Source organism: Danio rerio, chromosome 12 (genome assembly GCF_052040795.2).
Source record: "Danio rerio strain M-AB ecotype USA chromosome 12, GRCz13ab, whole genome shotgun sequence".
NCBI lineage: Eukaryota > Metazoa > Chordata > Actinopteri > Cypriniformes > Danionidae > Danio > Danio rerio.
The window spans coordinates 30881956-30898167 of record NC_141032.1 but is presented as its reverse complement, the minus strand read 5'-3'; the positions used below and the strand labels follow the sequence as shown (position 1 = coordinate 30898167).

Here is a 16212-nt window from a genome sequence, read left to right as displayed (position 1 = left end):
ATTTGTAACTGAATTTGTTATTAATTTCAGTTCCAACTTAAATACTTATTATTAATTTGTAAATCATTTTTATATGTTTTTGTTTGCTTATAGGTTCAGATTGTGGGGTTCAGGTAAAGTGTGTTGCTTGTTTGCTTGTTTTTTTCAGCTATACTGTATGCTTGTTATGATGTGTTGTACTCTGTTTGATTTACGAAGTCCCTCGAAAATTAGATGGTTCATCTCAAGGGGCTATCCCATTTAATAAAATTCAACTTAGAAATTCAATTCAACATTGTGCCTTTAAAGCAAAAATGTGAAAAATTCACTTGATATTAAAAGTAATATTTTAAAATGGATAGTTCCTGTTATTGATTGCAATTATTTGAGCCCCATTTGAAGCTGCTGTAAATCAATCAATAAATATAAACCTTTGACCTCATTACATCATTGTTACTGTGCCACTGCATTTGTTTGTGGTTGAGACTCCATGTATTCCAAATTAAAGCAGATAATTTTTTAATTTTTTTTATTTTTACTGTATATTGTAAGCACTGAAATTGTTTGGCATTGCTTTTTACAAGGAACACTTAAAATCAGCATATTAGAATCATTTCTGAAGGTTCATGTGACACAGAAAGCTGCCATAATGATGCAGAAAATTCAGCTTTGCCATCACAGGAATGTAATACATTTTAAAACAGAAAACAGTTTGTTTGAATTAAAATACTATTTCATATAACTACCGTTTTTACAGTATTTTGTCCAAATAAATTCAGCCTTGGCAAGAATAAAATATTTCTTCTTTAGAAAAAAGCAAAAAAAAAAAAAAACATTTATTTGTACTGTTTTGTCCTTTTGAGATTGATTATAAAGTGGTTTCATTTTGTATTCCAGATTCCAGAGAATAATCTTTTTTATTTTCTTAAAGATTAGCATTTTATCTGTGGTTTATTATTCAGACCACCCCAAGCCAGATTTAAATGAGCAAGCAAACAGGAGACAGCAGTTCCTCCGGCTTGCTTATTGCCAGCAATTCCCAGAGAGTGACTGTGGCGCATATAGAGGAGTGTGAAGGTCATCACCTCTGATTCCAGTTATGTAAGATAAACGGAAATACAAACTTGGGATATGGAGGGAAAATGACAGAGCACAACAACCGCAGACTATCAGAGAAAGACAAAATGGGCAGGTAGATAACAAAAACGAGGAGAATAAAATGTAAAGCGAGGGGGAGTTATATGCGCATGAGTGTCAGCGTTTTGAAAAGTAGAAGACAAAGGGCACCTGTCTGTCCACCCAGCCACATCCAGAGGTCATTTTAAAGTACTTTGAATATCCCTTGACTGTTTCTGCATGATAAATTACTACCTACACAGCAACAGCATGGTGGGGGAAGGTTTGGGCTTCAATCAGATGACCGCAACCTTGCTATTGACCTGCATTCAGAGTGTGTGGACACAGACTCTGTCGTGACATGGTGATGAATGCAAAGCGCAGGGACGGCATGAGGATGAGGGCAGGATGGAGATGTCATCTTTGAAAAATGGCTCGCTGTGCTTGACTCTGATGTGTTGAAGTACTCACAAATGAGAAAAAACTGCTTCCTGCCAAGCAGCCGGGTCTTTGACAATCCGGCAATCAATCTATTTTGTCAAAAAAAGCTTCAAACTGCAGAATGAAACTGCCTAACTTTTGACTAAGATTTTCCTGACCAGGGATTTTTTTTCCATGCTAACATTTTCTATAAGTCATAATGGCTTTTTGTGGGAACAGCCTATTTAGACTTTTAATTACATTTTTATTGTTGTTTTTAGCCAACAAAAAGCAATTGATTTCTTGGTTTCTACAGATTTGTGATCATACAGAAGTCAACATTTGAAGTGGATCAAAAAGGCTTTTCAAAATAGTCCCAAGACAAGAAAGGGCATTGTTAAATCCTTTTAGGACAAGGTTTTGATCCACTTCAAATGTTGACTACTGTACATTTGCTTAAAAATGATGGCTTTTGCATCTATCAGTTATCTTTAAAGGTTTTGTTTGTATCACAGACCCATAAACTCATTACTTAGACACTCAGCCAAAACAGGTATAATTATAATTATTCAAAATATAAACAAAGTCCATTTTCTATATAGTAAATGATTGTATACAGTAGTTCCTTTCATTAGAAGCTAATTTTAAGGGATTTAGCTTATTAATGTAAGTAAACAAACTTCTTTACATTTTTCTTATCAGCTCATACTGGCTATATACTGTAGTTAGTTGTGCATGACCATTTCCTTTTTTAAGTAAAGATTTACAGTCATCAAACACTCACTTACAATTAATATTTAAAAACTAATACAAGTTGCATGATTCTGAATATTCTGAGAATCTGTTTTCAATATCCAGATTCTTCAGTTAAACAAAAGTTTTACTTTAATTACTAGATTATGATAAAATGTTCGTTGATTCAATCAATTTAAACATATTTTATAATAATTTTATTTTTAAAGCCTAGTTTTAACGAATGATAGAAACTTGAGTATGTGTAGCTTCATAAACATACATGCCAATTTCTAGACACAAATCCAGACTTATACACTCACCGGCCACTTTATTAGGTCCAACTGCTCCTTAAGGCAAATTTCTAATCAGCCAATCACATGGCAGCAACTCAATGCATGTAGACATGGTCAAGATGATCTGCTGCACTTCAACCCGAGCATCAGAATGGGGAAGAAAGATAATTTAGGTGACTTTGAACGTGGCATGGTTGTTAGTGCCAGACGGGCTGGTCTGATCATTTCAAAAACTGCTGATTTACTGGGATTTTCACACACAAACATCTCTAGGGTTTACAGAGAATGGTCCAAAAAAAAAAGAAAAGAAAATATCCAGTAAGTGTCAGCTCTGTGGGCGCCAACGCCTTGTTGATGCCTGAGGTCAGAGGAGAATGGGCAGACTGGTTTGAGCTGATAGAAAGGCAGCAGTAACTATAGAAGTGCATCTCTGAAATCACAACACGTCCAACCTTGAGGCAGATGGGCTACAGCAGCAGAAGACCATACCGGATGCCTTTCCTTTCAGCTAAGAACAGAGAACTAAGGCTGCAATTTGCACAAGCTCACCAAAATTGGACAATGGAAGATTGGAAAAATGTTGCTTGATCTGACAAGTCTTGCTTTCTGCTGCGCCATTTGGATGGTGGGGTCAGAATTTTGAGTCAACAATATGAAAACATGGATCCATCCTGCCTTGTATTAATGGTTCAGATTGGTGGTGGTGGTGGTGGTGGTGGTTTAATGGTGTAGGTAATATTTTCTTGTCACACGTTGGGCCCATTAGTACCAATCAATCATCATATCAATGTCACAGCTAACCTAAGTATTGTTGCTGACCATGTCCACCCCTTTATGACCCCAGTGTACCTATTTTCTGATGGTTACCTCCAGCAGTATAACACGCCATATCATAAAGTGTGAATCATCTCAGACGATGTACTCAAATGGCCTCCACAGTACCAGATCTCAATCCAATATAGGACCTTTGGAATGTGGTGGGAGATTGGCATTATGGATATGCAGCCAACAAATCTGCAGCAACTGCTTGATGCTATCATGTCAATATGTGTCAGAGTATTATTTCCAGTACCTTTTTGAATCTATTCCACAAAGGATTTAGGCGGTTCTGAAGCCAAACGGGAGTCCAATCCAGTACTGGTAAGGTGAACCTAAAAAAGTAGCCGGTAAGTGTACAGTATGTTTAAATCCAGATTGCTCAATTTTAATGATTAATCGTGCAGCTCTAAATATATACATTATAAATAACATCCATCTTTGTAGCTGAAGAGACAAAACAACGGTCACCATCTGGCTCTGACACATTTGGGTTGAAGTTTGGTGCATTTTTAGTTTTGTTTTTTAGTTTAGTTTATCAGTCTGGCCATGGGTCAGATTCACTCAGTGCCAGACCATAACAAGCACCAGATAGCAAGGAAGCCCCTATAACTATAAAAAGAAGTTGACTATTTATTGCCAATTCATGCTCAGCACATATAAACAGACAATTTCTTCAAACAAATGCACTTGTGATTCATGCGACAGCCAGAAAACTCTGGAAACCTGAAAAGAAGATCAAAAGGAACATTTTACCATCTGTTCTGTACTGAGGGACCCTGGGCTGCTTTAAAAAAACAGGAATCAAGAACAAAAGACAGGAAGGTACGGAATCCTCTGACAGCTTTTGCAAGATCTGTCAAAAGTCTGACTGATGGAGAAGAAGCATCACATCACCTTGGGCTTAATGACTCATTCTATTTCAGTTTTAACCTCGCTTGGGTCTGCGTGACCTGCCCTGCCATTCATGAATATTCCATCTGATGGAGTTGCTAAGGCCCACAAGCAAAAGTTTGCCAGGCTGCAAGTACCTTACATAAACGTCTTCCTAAATTATTCATGGGAGGTATGAAAGAAACGTAGAATGTAATGAAATCATACTAGTTTGGCCATGAATCATGATTATCTGTCCACGGGGTGCTGAAGTACTTTGTGAGTGCATTACAAGTGTGCATGTTCAAGTGCTTAGTTTGTATTGTTCGTGGCTCAGTGAACTGAATCCTACTGAGAAAGATCTTAAAGGAGAAATGTTTCACTTTTTATTGTTTTTTTTAATCAGTGAATCTTAGAACCACCTTTCAGTTCAAAACTACTGAAAGTGATCACTTTAATTGAAATGCATTAAAAATGGGACAGCTCATTACCTCTGTTTGAAGAACAAAATGAAGAAGCAAGGTATTTGTATAAGTACATTTAACTCAAAATGGCTAAATTATGTGAAACAATGGGGTATGTGCACATGGACTTTTAGTTTTCAGCCAGCCACGGCCATTGCAATGGTCAGTATGGCTGACACAGCAAAGCAAGTCTCGCCTTCCAGTCAGATTAGCTACATTAATTGCTTTGGGGTGGGGTTTGTACAGGTTTGCTTGTTTGTTATGGCAATCCCTGTCATTTGGTGACTATTGCATGCTTGCCCTGCCTCTGACAGGAAAAAAAAAAGATATAACATATCTTCCAAGTGTCCATTTTTCTTCAGGTTTTGTCTGTATTTTTCCAGATTTTGTAACTGAGTCCTCTGGTTATCCCTGAAACATTTTCATGTGATGAAATACTTGCCAATCTTTGACATGCACAGTAGCTAGAAATTGTTTTAAATGTAATTAGAACTTAAGCAACAAAAGTAATAGGACAGGTCACTTCAAATTTTGTTATTGATTTGAAATATGTAATTTAACTGCAAGTTCAGCAAGCATTATTTGAGATTTCAGGCTTTTGATAGCTTTAGCTGGTCAATTACAAAGTCTACTTTAGTTCCTCAAAATAGCAACACGCCTTTACACACCTCCTTTATAGACCTGCCCGCCCATGAGTCCACAAAGTGATGCAAAAGGATTTGCTATTTAAACAATGTGGCGCAAAACTTGAAAATTAGAGTTGCTTTAGTCTAAAAATAGCAACAAATTACTCCAAATATGTATTGCGCCTTATTTCGCCCAGTGTATGATAGGGCCCATAGTTTTGCATGAACTGCCTGAAGGTTTTGCAAATATGGCTGCCAAGTAAACAGACTTTCCTTAAAAGAAACTTTACTACAGTATGCTGTCAATGTGATTTAACTGTCTACTTCAGTTTTATAACTTTACTATCATTCGTTTTGAACTCCTAAATACCTCACTACTTCAACTTAAATGGAGTAAGTTCACAGTACTCATATAGATTAGTTTATTAGCTCAAATGGTTTGTAGCGATCGGGTCCTCAAACGGTTTGTGTTGACTTAACTTATTGAATTTCACAGTGCTCAGTTGGTATGAGTTCTATTCATTTATTGGGTTGTACTGTGCTCAAATTGTTTCCTTTACTCAAATGGATTAAGTTCACAGTACTCATTAGGATTAATTGAACTTATATGGTTTGAGTTACTTTAACTTTTTGGATTTTAGAGTGTATGAATACTCCTTGAGTAATGTTCTGTTTTTTGCCTTCAATATAGTATGCAGCTAGTTTGGACATGAGGAAAGAGAAAAGCATCAGCAAAATATCACGTCAATATTCATTTCTCATGGTCAGTTGCAAAAAATTAAGTCTTTCGTTTACATGACAACAGCAACTTTGCGGTCTGATGATAGAAAATTTCGAAAATGAGCCTCAAAGTGCAAGTTTTTAAAACTAATACTGTCATCATCTCCCAGTAAAACCAAAAATAAGAGCTTGTAAAACCTTATTCTGAAGGCTGGAAGTGTCTGTCTTTAAAACAATGCATTCCAAGGTGAAGGCATCAAAGCACATCTGAACCCTAATCCGATCGATTGTTGAAGGCTGTATCGATGTATCCTTCACTGCCTTTGATATCTCATAATCCTGTGTGTTCCATTTCTGTCAGTTGAGCTAAAAAAAAATTCTGAAAGCAGAGCTTGGTTAATGGTTATCAATTGTGTGTAAATGTACAATTTTAACTAACCTCTTATTACTTTTGATGATATTTCTAATGAAAAGTTGGTGTTGTACAGTAGTAATAAATACATGTTCCATTTGTAATCACTAAAGCTCTCTCTATTTTGTTACAGATCATTAAACCATTATGCTGCCTCACAAGTCTGTTTTGCAAGGTAAGGATCAACACAGTCTACATGTTAAGCCTATACTGAATGCCATACATGAGTACTTGTGCATTCATTGTTTCTTTACAAAGTGACGTGCTGAATGATTTTTGCATATCAATGTGTGAATGGGGACAGTTTTAAAAATTACTTCTTATTTAAAATAATCTGAAATAACACAACTCCTGCGTTTTTGTAGAACAACTTATTTGTTTTATGTTCAATCCACTTAAATTTGTAAAAAAAAAAAAAACTAATAAGTGAACTTAATTCTTTCATGTTGTTCCAACACAAATCAAATGTGTGGAACCCAGCATTTTTTGCAGTGCATACAACAACACTAAATAATAAAAAAATAAAAGAAAACACTTAATACATAATACAAACTTAATAAAACTGTTTAATACATAAAATAGTAGGTGTAAATAGTAGGTATTTTGTTGAATCTTTTCTGGTTATAATTAAGGTTAAGCTGTTTTAGTATCAAACAGTACAACAGAAGACAGCCAAGACTTGCCTATGGGACTCTGACTGCACTTTTAGGCATTTGGATTTAAAAGAAAAATGAAAAATGTATGCAAGTTGAAAGCTTCAAATGTCTTAGCTCCTCTGAATCATTTAGTTCGAAAAATAAGCTTCTAGCTAGCTTGCTGATTATATTTAACAATGCTAAATTGTGCCATCTGCTTGCACTCTCTTAAAAATGAGTTTTATTGCCATTTTTATTAATCAAATACTACTTAAAACACATGCTTGTAAAAAAATTCTTAAAATATATTTGTGTAAATACTTTTTATGTTACTTTATTTTTATTGAGAACTTATTTAAATTTTACAACAGGATCATTTCACATTTAGAAATATACAATTTTGCTGTATTGCATATAAAAATAATAAATACATACAAAATTAATAATAAATCAATAAAAAAACAACGTTGGGGGATTACTTTGTTCCAGATTTAATGCATTCAACAGTAGTTAACAATGCAATTATTAATCCATTGCTTCCAATAATAAGTCCTTTTCAGGGCTCAAAAGGAATGTAAATTCTTCCATATTGCTTATTTCTTTCACAATTTCAATCCAATCACTAATAGAGGGGGAGTCATGCTTATACCAGTATCTGGTAATACTCTTGCCACATTTAATATATTTACAAGGTAAAAATCCTTCTACACTACCACCTCTTCATAGTTTTCAAGTTAATTTGTAATAAAGTCTTTTGGTATATAGTATCCTATTAAGATCTTTTCCATTTCCAATAAAACCTAACATTTTTGCTCCAGAAAATATGAAGATGATCTACATCAACCTTTCCACATATTCTCCATCAACTTTGAGGTATGGACAATTGTTTGCTTTCAATTTCGAGGGTAATAAAAAAACATACTAGATTTTTCCAAGCAAATTCTTTCCACATTAGCGAACAGCTAATTGTATCTTACAGGCAGAAAGCCATTTTTCAATTAGAATTTCTTCCGCTAACTCTCTTTCCCATTTCTGCCTAATGTAGTTTGTGGAATCTTTTCCTTTCTCATAAAGGTTTGGTAGAAAGAAGAAATTATTTTACAAATATTCCTATAAGAATCTTAGTTTTATTAATTCATTCAAACCCGAAATGTCTTTTGCTTTATATTCCCTTTCAAAGTAATCTTGAATTTGCAGGTAGCAGTAAAAGTCTTTATTGTCCAAATTATTTACATATTTTTAACTCTAAAAAACATTTTAATTGTCCCGGTTTAAAGTTATGGTCCAACGCCACCCATTTTACCATCATTATACGATCTTGTTGGTTATACTGCTCAATCAGTTTGAACCATACCTCAAGCATGGTGACTGTTATTTGATGTAAGCTTCTGCCGAAACCTGCAGAAATCTGCAGAAACCTATCAATAATCCACTACTCCATAATAATCGACTTTCAAAAATAACACACAAGTACTGGGATAACAGTTTATAGTTTAGATAAAGCCACAGACGTTTATGGTAGATTAAAACCACCATCCTGTGCATTTAAAGACTCTCAAAAATGAAAGTTGTAGGCAGCAATTACATAACTTAACCAATAGGTAGCGACAACCAGTCATTAAAAAATATGCCACTGAATAATTCTTCAAAAATGACACATCTAGCAATAAAACATGAGGATTTATGAGTAAATAACTGAATTAATTTTTGAAAATTTAGACTAAATATACATTTTAAAATACATTTTATACTAAATATATGCTTTAGCATTATCAGCAACAGTAGTAGTAACAGTGAATTTTTCCCAGTAATGAATATTTTACAATTAATTTTTATTCAGCTGATTATTTCTTCATCTTATTTTAAATAAAATAACAGGATCTGTTTGTTAAAACCAAAAGATTTTTGCAGTTCTGTTTTTGTAATATTTGGAAACCAACGACTAAAAAAACATAATGTTATTTGAACTGTGAGATTTGTGCTCTGTTATAACTCCAATCAATAATCTTTTGTGCATTCAAAAAAGTTCCATAAATCCTTAAAGGTCTTCATGAAACCATAAATGCCAGTAAGAATGTTTACTTTAAAGAGTAAATGAGCAAAATGAGGTGAGGACTACACAGTTCTGAATGTACAGTAAGTCATTGTTGATGACACACGGGTGGCAAACCTCATCTCTTGACACTTACAAATGAGCCTCTTCATAAATTCACCAATTCCTCCTATCTCCGCCAGCCTGATTCATATCTTACACACCTCCAACCTGCTCACAGCTGGCCAATTTCTTAAAGGTGAATAAAATATAAATGTGAAGTATAAAAGAACAAATAGTGTGTTTTTTTCAGGTCTAACAAAAGCCATTTGAAAGCAGCATAAATCATAATTACATGTTGCAACATCGGGCAACATGAGAAGTGCTTTGTGACTGGGAATAGCTGAGAGGCTAACGTGATTCACCTCCCAACGTCAGACCCTTAAATTAGCTCCCGCAGACAGTCTCCCACCAGGAAAAAAGGCGGTGCTGCTAATTAAGTGCACAATAATCAAGTCAAGGCTCCAAACAGAGGAGAAAAATTAAAAGATGGGGCAGTTGCTGTCAAGGTCCAGTGTTGTTTCCTGCAAGTATTTCCTTTCAAGGAATGCTTAAAGCATGATGCAGTCAGCCATCACACATTGCTTTTTAATATGCTATGCAACTGAGAACAAATAATGTCTGACTTTTTGAAAACAAATCTTGCTCTGAAGTATTGTGATGTGGCATATTCATTAAATAATATCATTAAAGATACAACATGCAGGATAACATTGTATCTCCTCACTAAAACATCAGACTGTTCATTTGTTTTGTTCAACTAGCAGCTTGTTTCCAGAACTTAAAATACATTGATTGTGTTTCAGATGAATAAATGTAAAATTATATATATATATATATATATATATATATATATATATATATATATATATATATATATATATATATATATATATATATATATATATATATTGTAGATATGTTGCTATTTTTTAATAATATTTATAATTAATATTTTATTTATAATAAGTTTTGGCTATTACAAGTCTGATATGCTTTTTTGTAATACCAATAGCTCTAAAAATATTACAATAATTGTAATACCTTTTTTCCCTCCAAAATTAAAAGTTGTAGCAAGTAAAATGTTACAGAATGCCTTTGTTAGAGTTTAATTATACTTTTAAACTAATGAGTAATGTTAATTGAGTACATGTACTTAATTAAAATACTAGCAATTTTCTGTCATTATGTTAATTAATTAAAACAGAATACAGAATATCTAGAGAATACAGAAATAATGTAGTACATTTGTGCCCTATGTAATTGCTTTTTAAGGGTACCTTTTCGGGTATTGCAAGTGATTATACATAATTTACAGTAACCTAAAATAATGATGTCAAATGAAGTGTTACCAAAAGCACCTCTTTTATACTATACATTATTTTATAAGGCATTTATGCTTAGTATTGTCATTGCATATTATTATCATTTTAACCCTTTAACAACCTCACCAAGAAAAAAATGTTTGGATTGCATTTCTTAACTCCTAATGTCCCTAGTAAACACACTCAGTGCATTTATTTTTCAACATATCCCATAATTTCTAAAACATCAGACTTTACCAAATGGTTGATATGTTGGTTTATGGTAAAAGTGCCGCAATTAATACTATGACAAATCTCAAAAATATGGTAAGACCATTTTTTTATATTCAAAATGAATTTTTATTTTTGAAGTATACTATAAATTATTTCAGATTCTCATTTAATATGTTTTCTTGTTGTTGTTTTTTTTGTTTTTTTACAACAAAACCAAAATCAAGTGTGGTAGTACAACAGAATTGTTTGTTTTATTTATTTTTTTATAAATCAACAATGCTATGTGTGTAAGCCATTATTTAAAAGAGTCAATCTTGAAATGACTTTAACAGTCATTATTCAAAACAGTAAAAACATGGTCAACTGTTTGGTGGAGGGGCAGACAAATGGCTTTGTTTTCCATTTTCCATTTGTTTTCCATTCTTTTACCATTTTAAAAATACATTTCCAAATAATTAAAAATTTCTAAAACTTCTTATAATGAAAAACTACAAGCTCCAGCAGTTTAATGCGTGTCATTCCATTTCATGGGAGTTAAATGTTTCATTTATAATCCTGTTGTAAAGGCGCTTCAGCACCTGGAGCTGTCCAGTGCATCGTTACAAATGACCGTCTGCTAAACCACATAACAACAGACATGAGACCTGCACAAAATATTCACATCCCAGCTCTATTATAAATATTACTCTTTCAAACAATCAAATGCTGTAATCTTGAACATCTCAGTGCCACGAAACAATTATATTAAGTGAGATTATCCATCACTCGCCACATCAGCTTACTATAATGCGGTCGTGTCTCATTACACAACACAGCAAACCTATGATGCCATCAATATATTCCTCTAAGTTTTCTGGCTTATATCAATTGTAACGTGTCATCATGTAAACTCTTTCCTTCATAAAGGACAAAAGTGAGTGTCGGAATGTCATCTCAAGCATTATCCTTCATGCACGGGTGCTCTACAGAGAGGAAAAAGTTATTTATAGTGTAGTACGGGACAAACCACATCACCCGCTGCTGTTTCTCCACATAGACTGGTCATAATTGGAATCAAATTAAAAATGTATAGCTAGTATATTCAGTATAATAGTAGCACATAAACAGCATTTTCCATGATTCAATCTCAACATGATTTAATTACAGCGCAGTTTTTGTTGCGTTTGGCGATCTACACTTGCAGCAGCAAAGCGATGCTGATGTCAAACACGCAAGCGCATTCTTTTGTTTCAGCAATCTGGTGTTTATTCTATTTATGCAATGCTAAAGATGACTATATGGGTGCATAACGAACACGCAACGCTTCCCATGTCGCCTTGCGTTGCATTTACACGGACATTTGTAAAGCGCTCTGTAAAACATGGCTGTGCGCTGTTTGCCACTGTAAAGCCCGTAATGATGTAACCCGCACTGCAATATTCCACACACAAGCAATATGCATATCCTGTGAATAATAAGCGCACTCACGGTGGTTTATAGATCCGTCGTCTGCCGTCATGTCTTCAGTGAAGGGCCAGACACTAGAGAAGTGCTGGAGGATGATGAGGCTGATGCTGTTGTTGGTTCAGATGCGCTCAGTGAGGGATCAGAGAGAGAGAGAGAGAGAGGAGTTTGAGCGCCACTGCTGAAGATTCAAGAGAAAACATCACCGACAACACCTCATGTCCTGCTTAGATGGGCTTTACTTCCTGGTTGTTTCGGGTCCTAGAGAGTCCTGCTTGCGGTATGGGTAAAAACAATAACATTCGTTTCAAACCATAGTTATTTAACCTGTTATTTTTCTTTCAAAACGTTTGTGTTTTTCATTTGACCTATTTAAAGCCAACTGTGCATAAATATCCCACAGTGCTCTGCATATATAAGTACACCCCACACAAATCTATCTTTTAAATTTGTATTTTAATAGTAAGCTATACGATATTATATTTGTGTCTGTACTGAAGCCAAATCTGGAGCTTATCTACCAAAATAACGGTCCAAACACATTTCTAAACAAATTTGTGTTACAGAACAATATTAAATACAATTTTTTAAAAGAGGAAAAATCAAGAGAAGCAGAAAAAAATTAGTTGACATTTTGTAGGTTGTAATTTCTTTTCTTTTTTTTTGCAATATTTAGCTTGAATTTAATTGTTCTATCTTTAAATTTCTAAATATGTACTAAACTATTATTTAAATAAATTAATCTGTTTAATAAATCTGTTTTGTTTAAATGCACCAACATACATTGCCTATATTCACTGAGAAATGGATAAAAGGATTCATTTTTAAAATCGGGTGTTCTCTATTATGCTAAGCACTGTGTATAGAACAAATTATGGTCAGCTTGTAATATTCATTCAGTCCTTTTATTAATCCAGGGTTGCCACAGCGGAATAAACCACCAACTTATCCAGCACATGTTTTACGCAGCGGATACCCTTTCAGCTGCAACCCATATCTGGGAAACATTTATACACTCTAATACACTACAGACAATTTAGCCTACCCAATTCTCTCATACCACATGACTTTGGACTATAGGGGAAACCAGAGCACCCAGAGGAAACCCACACGAACGTAGGAAAAACATGCAAACTACACACAGAAACGGCAATTGCATTTGTGGCATATTCAGTCAACAACATTAATATAAGTGATATTGCTATAAAACATTTAGAAAATATAGAAGCCATATGCATACATGTTCAATACACAATTTCAGCAGATTTACTTGTATAAGCGGATCCAATGGGGAGTTTGATATAGGACCATTTCCTCAATTAATCTTTCAGTCTGGTGTTTTATAGAAACCATTTTTCTTGGTATGAAAAATATCGAAATAATCTAAAGCACAGTGCTTCAGACTGCAGTCTGTTGACCCTCAGGGGGCCTCATGGAGGCTGCCTGGTGGTCTGTAGAAATGTTTACACACACACAATCACACACACAAACACGCACACAGTACATTTAATAAATCAATTCTAAAACAAAAATAGATTAAACCTTTTTGCAAATAAAAATACATCAGCATAAATCCAATGTTTTTTGCATTTATTTGTGTATTGAATATTGTATGTATTTCTATTTATGTATATTATAACAATAAAACATTGGAACATAATCATGACAGAAATTCCCTAGCTTTTAAAAATATACATGTTTTTGGATGATAAAAAATGTGAATTTATAAGTAACTTCAATAGATTTATTGTGAGTTCAATTGATTCTGTGGATTCGGGTATTATTTGTTATGAAAACAGCTATTGAATAGGAATGGTCTGAAAGCGAGCCTGACATTTGGCTCGAAGCTGTTCCATTCAAACAGGGCACAAAACAGCACATCAATGGCCCGTGTCTGACCATGAAGGAAATTTCCACTGGGTATGTTTTATTCTCTCCAGGCCCCCAGGTCTTAATGCTTTGGAGTTTACACCCCAAATGTTTATAGGAAAATTGCAACTCGTCTGATAATTTTAGTCATGGGTTTTAAAGGGCTCACATAAAAAGTTTTAACAACCTTGGTTTTATTATAACGATAAAATTATTTTATTTCTCCAAACAAATGGTATGTCATTCCAGGAAAAATGCTTCTAAACAATGCCAACTCTTCAGTTCTTCAGCTTGCAACAATAGCAGAACCATTTATGGTGCTAAACAGAATCTTTTTTTAGGTTCCATAAAGAACCATGTTTGAAAGTCAATATCTTAATGGTCAAAATTAATCAAAATTCAAAATTAGTATACCCATTTCATTTGTAGTATTAGTAGTAGTAGTAATAATTTAACTTTTATATATTATTTATTTGTGGCTGGGAGAGCATCTGCCACATAAAACATATGCCAGCATAATTTGTGGTTCATTCTGCTGCATTGACTTCTAATATATCAGGGACTATGCCAAAGGATACTGAGTGATATTATATAATAATATCTGTAATTTATTAGTTTATCTATTTGATCTTAAATCCTGTAGTCTTTGTACTTTTTACTGATGTGAATTTGTAGCAAAAATGGCAATGCTATAACAAGTTATAAGCTTAATACCTTGATAGATGACAATCGACACTGAAAAAGAATAATAAATGAAGTAAAATGCTAAAACAGAAAGAACATTTATGCAATGAAGCCCAAGTTCCAGTGAAAATTTTTTACAATGATATTATCCGTTAATGTCCAGCATTATATGCATTTATTAAAACCTCTATACATTTTGACTTATAAACTAGAAATGACATTAAAACATTTCCAGTTTATAAGTCAAAATGTATAGAGATTGCAATAAATGCATGGACAATTCTACATGGAAATATTTTAGTGTATGATATAAAACAATATAAAATTGGCCACACGATGGCGCCGTTGACCACTAGCTGAGCTGGAGCTTTATGTTTGAACATATGGGAAACGCTTGTCGTAATTATTTAATCATGAAAAAAGCCACTACGTGTTGATTTATCTGGGTCTACTATGTGGGAAATCGCCTCCAACCCCCACAATGTAAAACAATTCTGGTTGCCTTTTGAAGCTGAACCGAGTCCATGAACTTATATTATGTTAACCTGACTTAAAACAGCCTGTGTAACTTATATAATTAAGTTAGAGCATGATTAACTTGGTTTAGTACGTTACAATGAACTAAAAGCATATGTTGTCATGACTAATTAATCTTATAGTTTTTTTTACAGTGCATTATTATGGCAAATGCATATGGGAATCTGGTGATCAAGCTCAGTTTATTCATTTTTAAAGATGTTCAATTCAAGATTTGTCTAATTTTGCCATACGTCTAAGGTCGTAGCCCATTGAGAATGGCATTGTCTGGTTTACTCCTCAGCCGACAGCTGCCTCGAAAGAAAGAGATCAAGTGAAATATGCATGACTGGCTTGTTTCTTATGGAGACTGTGCTGGTTATGCAAGAATAGATTTGGCCTGGTAGACTTTCATAGAACATAATGTCCTCAACCACACCTTCACCATTCAAAAACATTAAACTTTAATTATGAAATTGTATAATTTATATTATGGGTTTGTCCTTGTATCTGTTCTGAAAAAAAAATGTTACGTGAAAAGATAAGTGTTTTGGGAAGTTCTAAAGCCACATTTTTTATCATTATACTAAGAGTTGTTTCCCTAATTATCCTAATTTTATGATGATTAATTCAATTTTACTAACTGAAATTACTTTATTACATCTGCTTATCCTGCAGCACTTGATAAGTCTACAAATTGTGACAATTAAACTTGTGCACAAAATAGATTATTTTTAAATAAGCCAAAATTATAATAAAATATTTATTATTAAATACCTTATTATTATTATATATTATTAATATTACAATACCTTAATTCTGATGTGATCATTACAGTTTAGGATGTGGGAAAGCAGTTCTGATCTTAGGGTCAGAAACCACACATTGCTCTAGCAATACACACACGTGTTTATGTAGTGCTGAATGATTATATTTATAGGGCTATGAGCAGCAAATGGCCCTGCCTCCGAATTCTATTGG

At 33.8% G+C, this 16212-nt stretch overlaps 2 protein-coding genes across 6 annotated transcripts in view; one reads left to right on the top strand and one right to left on the bottom strand.

The window, feature by feature from the left end:
- Window positions 1-16139, bottom strand: part of tbkbp1 (TBK1 binding protein 1) — a 107316-nt gene extending 91177 nt beyond the window's left edge. For 2 of the 3 annotated variants that reach the window (XR_015504198.1, XM_087276449.1), the window contains exon 1: window positions 12187-12552. The gene's annotated coding sequence lies outside the window, so the exon portion shown is untranslated. Of the gene's footprint in view, window positions 1-12186; window positions 12553-16043 lie in introns of those variants that run through there. The other variant, XM_087276450.1, reaches the window with a different exon arrangement.
- The window catches only part of LOC100538338 (uncharacterized), a 146846-nt gene that overhangs the window by 102022 nt on the left and 28612 nt on the right, over window positions 1-16212 (top strand). For all 3 annotated transcript variants that reach the window (XM_087276471.1, XM_087276472.1, XM_087276473.1), the window contains 2 exons: window positions 6588-6629; window positions 7908-7962. In XM_087276471.1, the coding sequence (XP_087132597.1) occupies window positions 6588-6629; window positions 7908-7962 (97 nt within the window). The remainder of the gene's footprint in view (window positions 1-6587; window positions 6630-7907; window positions 7963-16212) is intronic.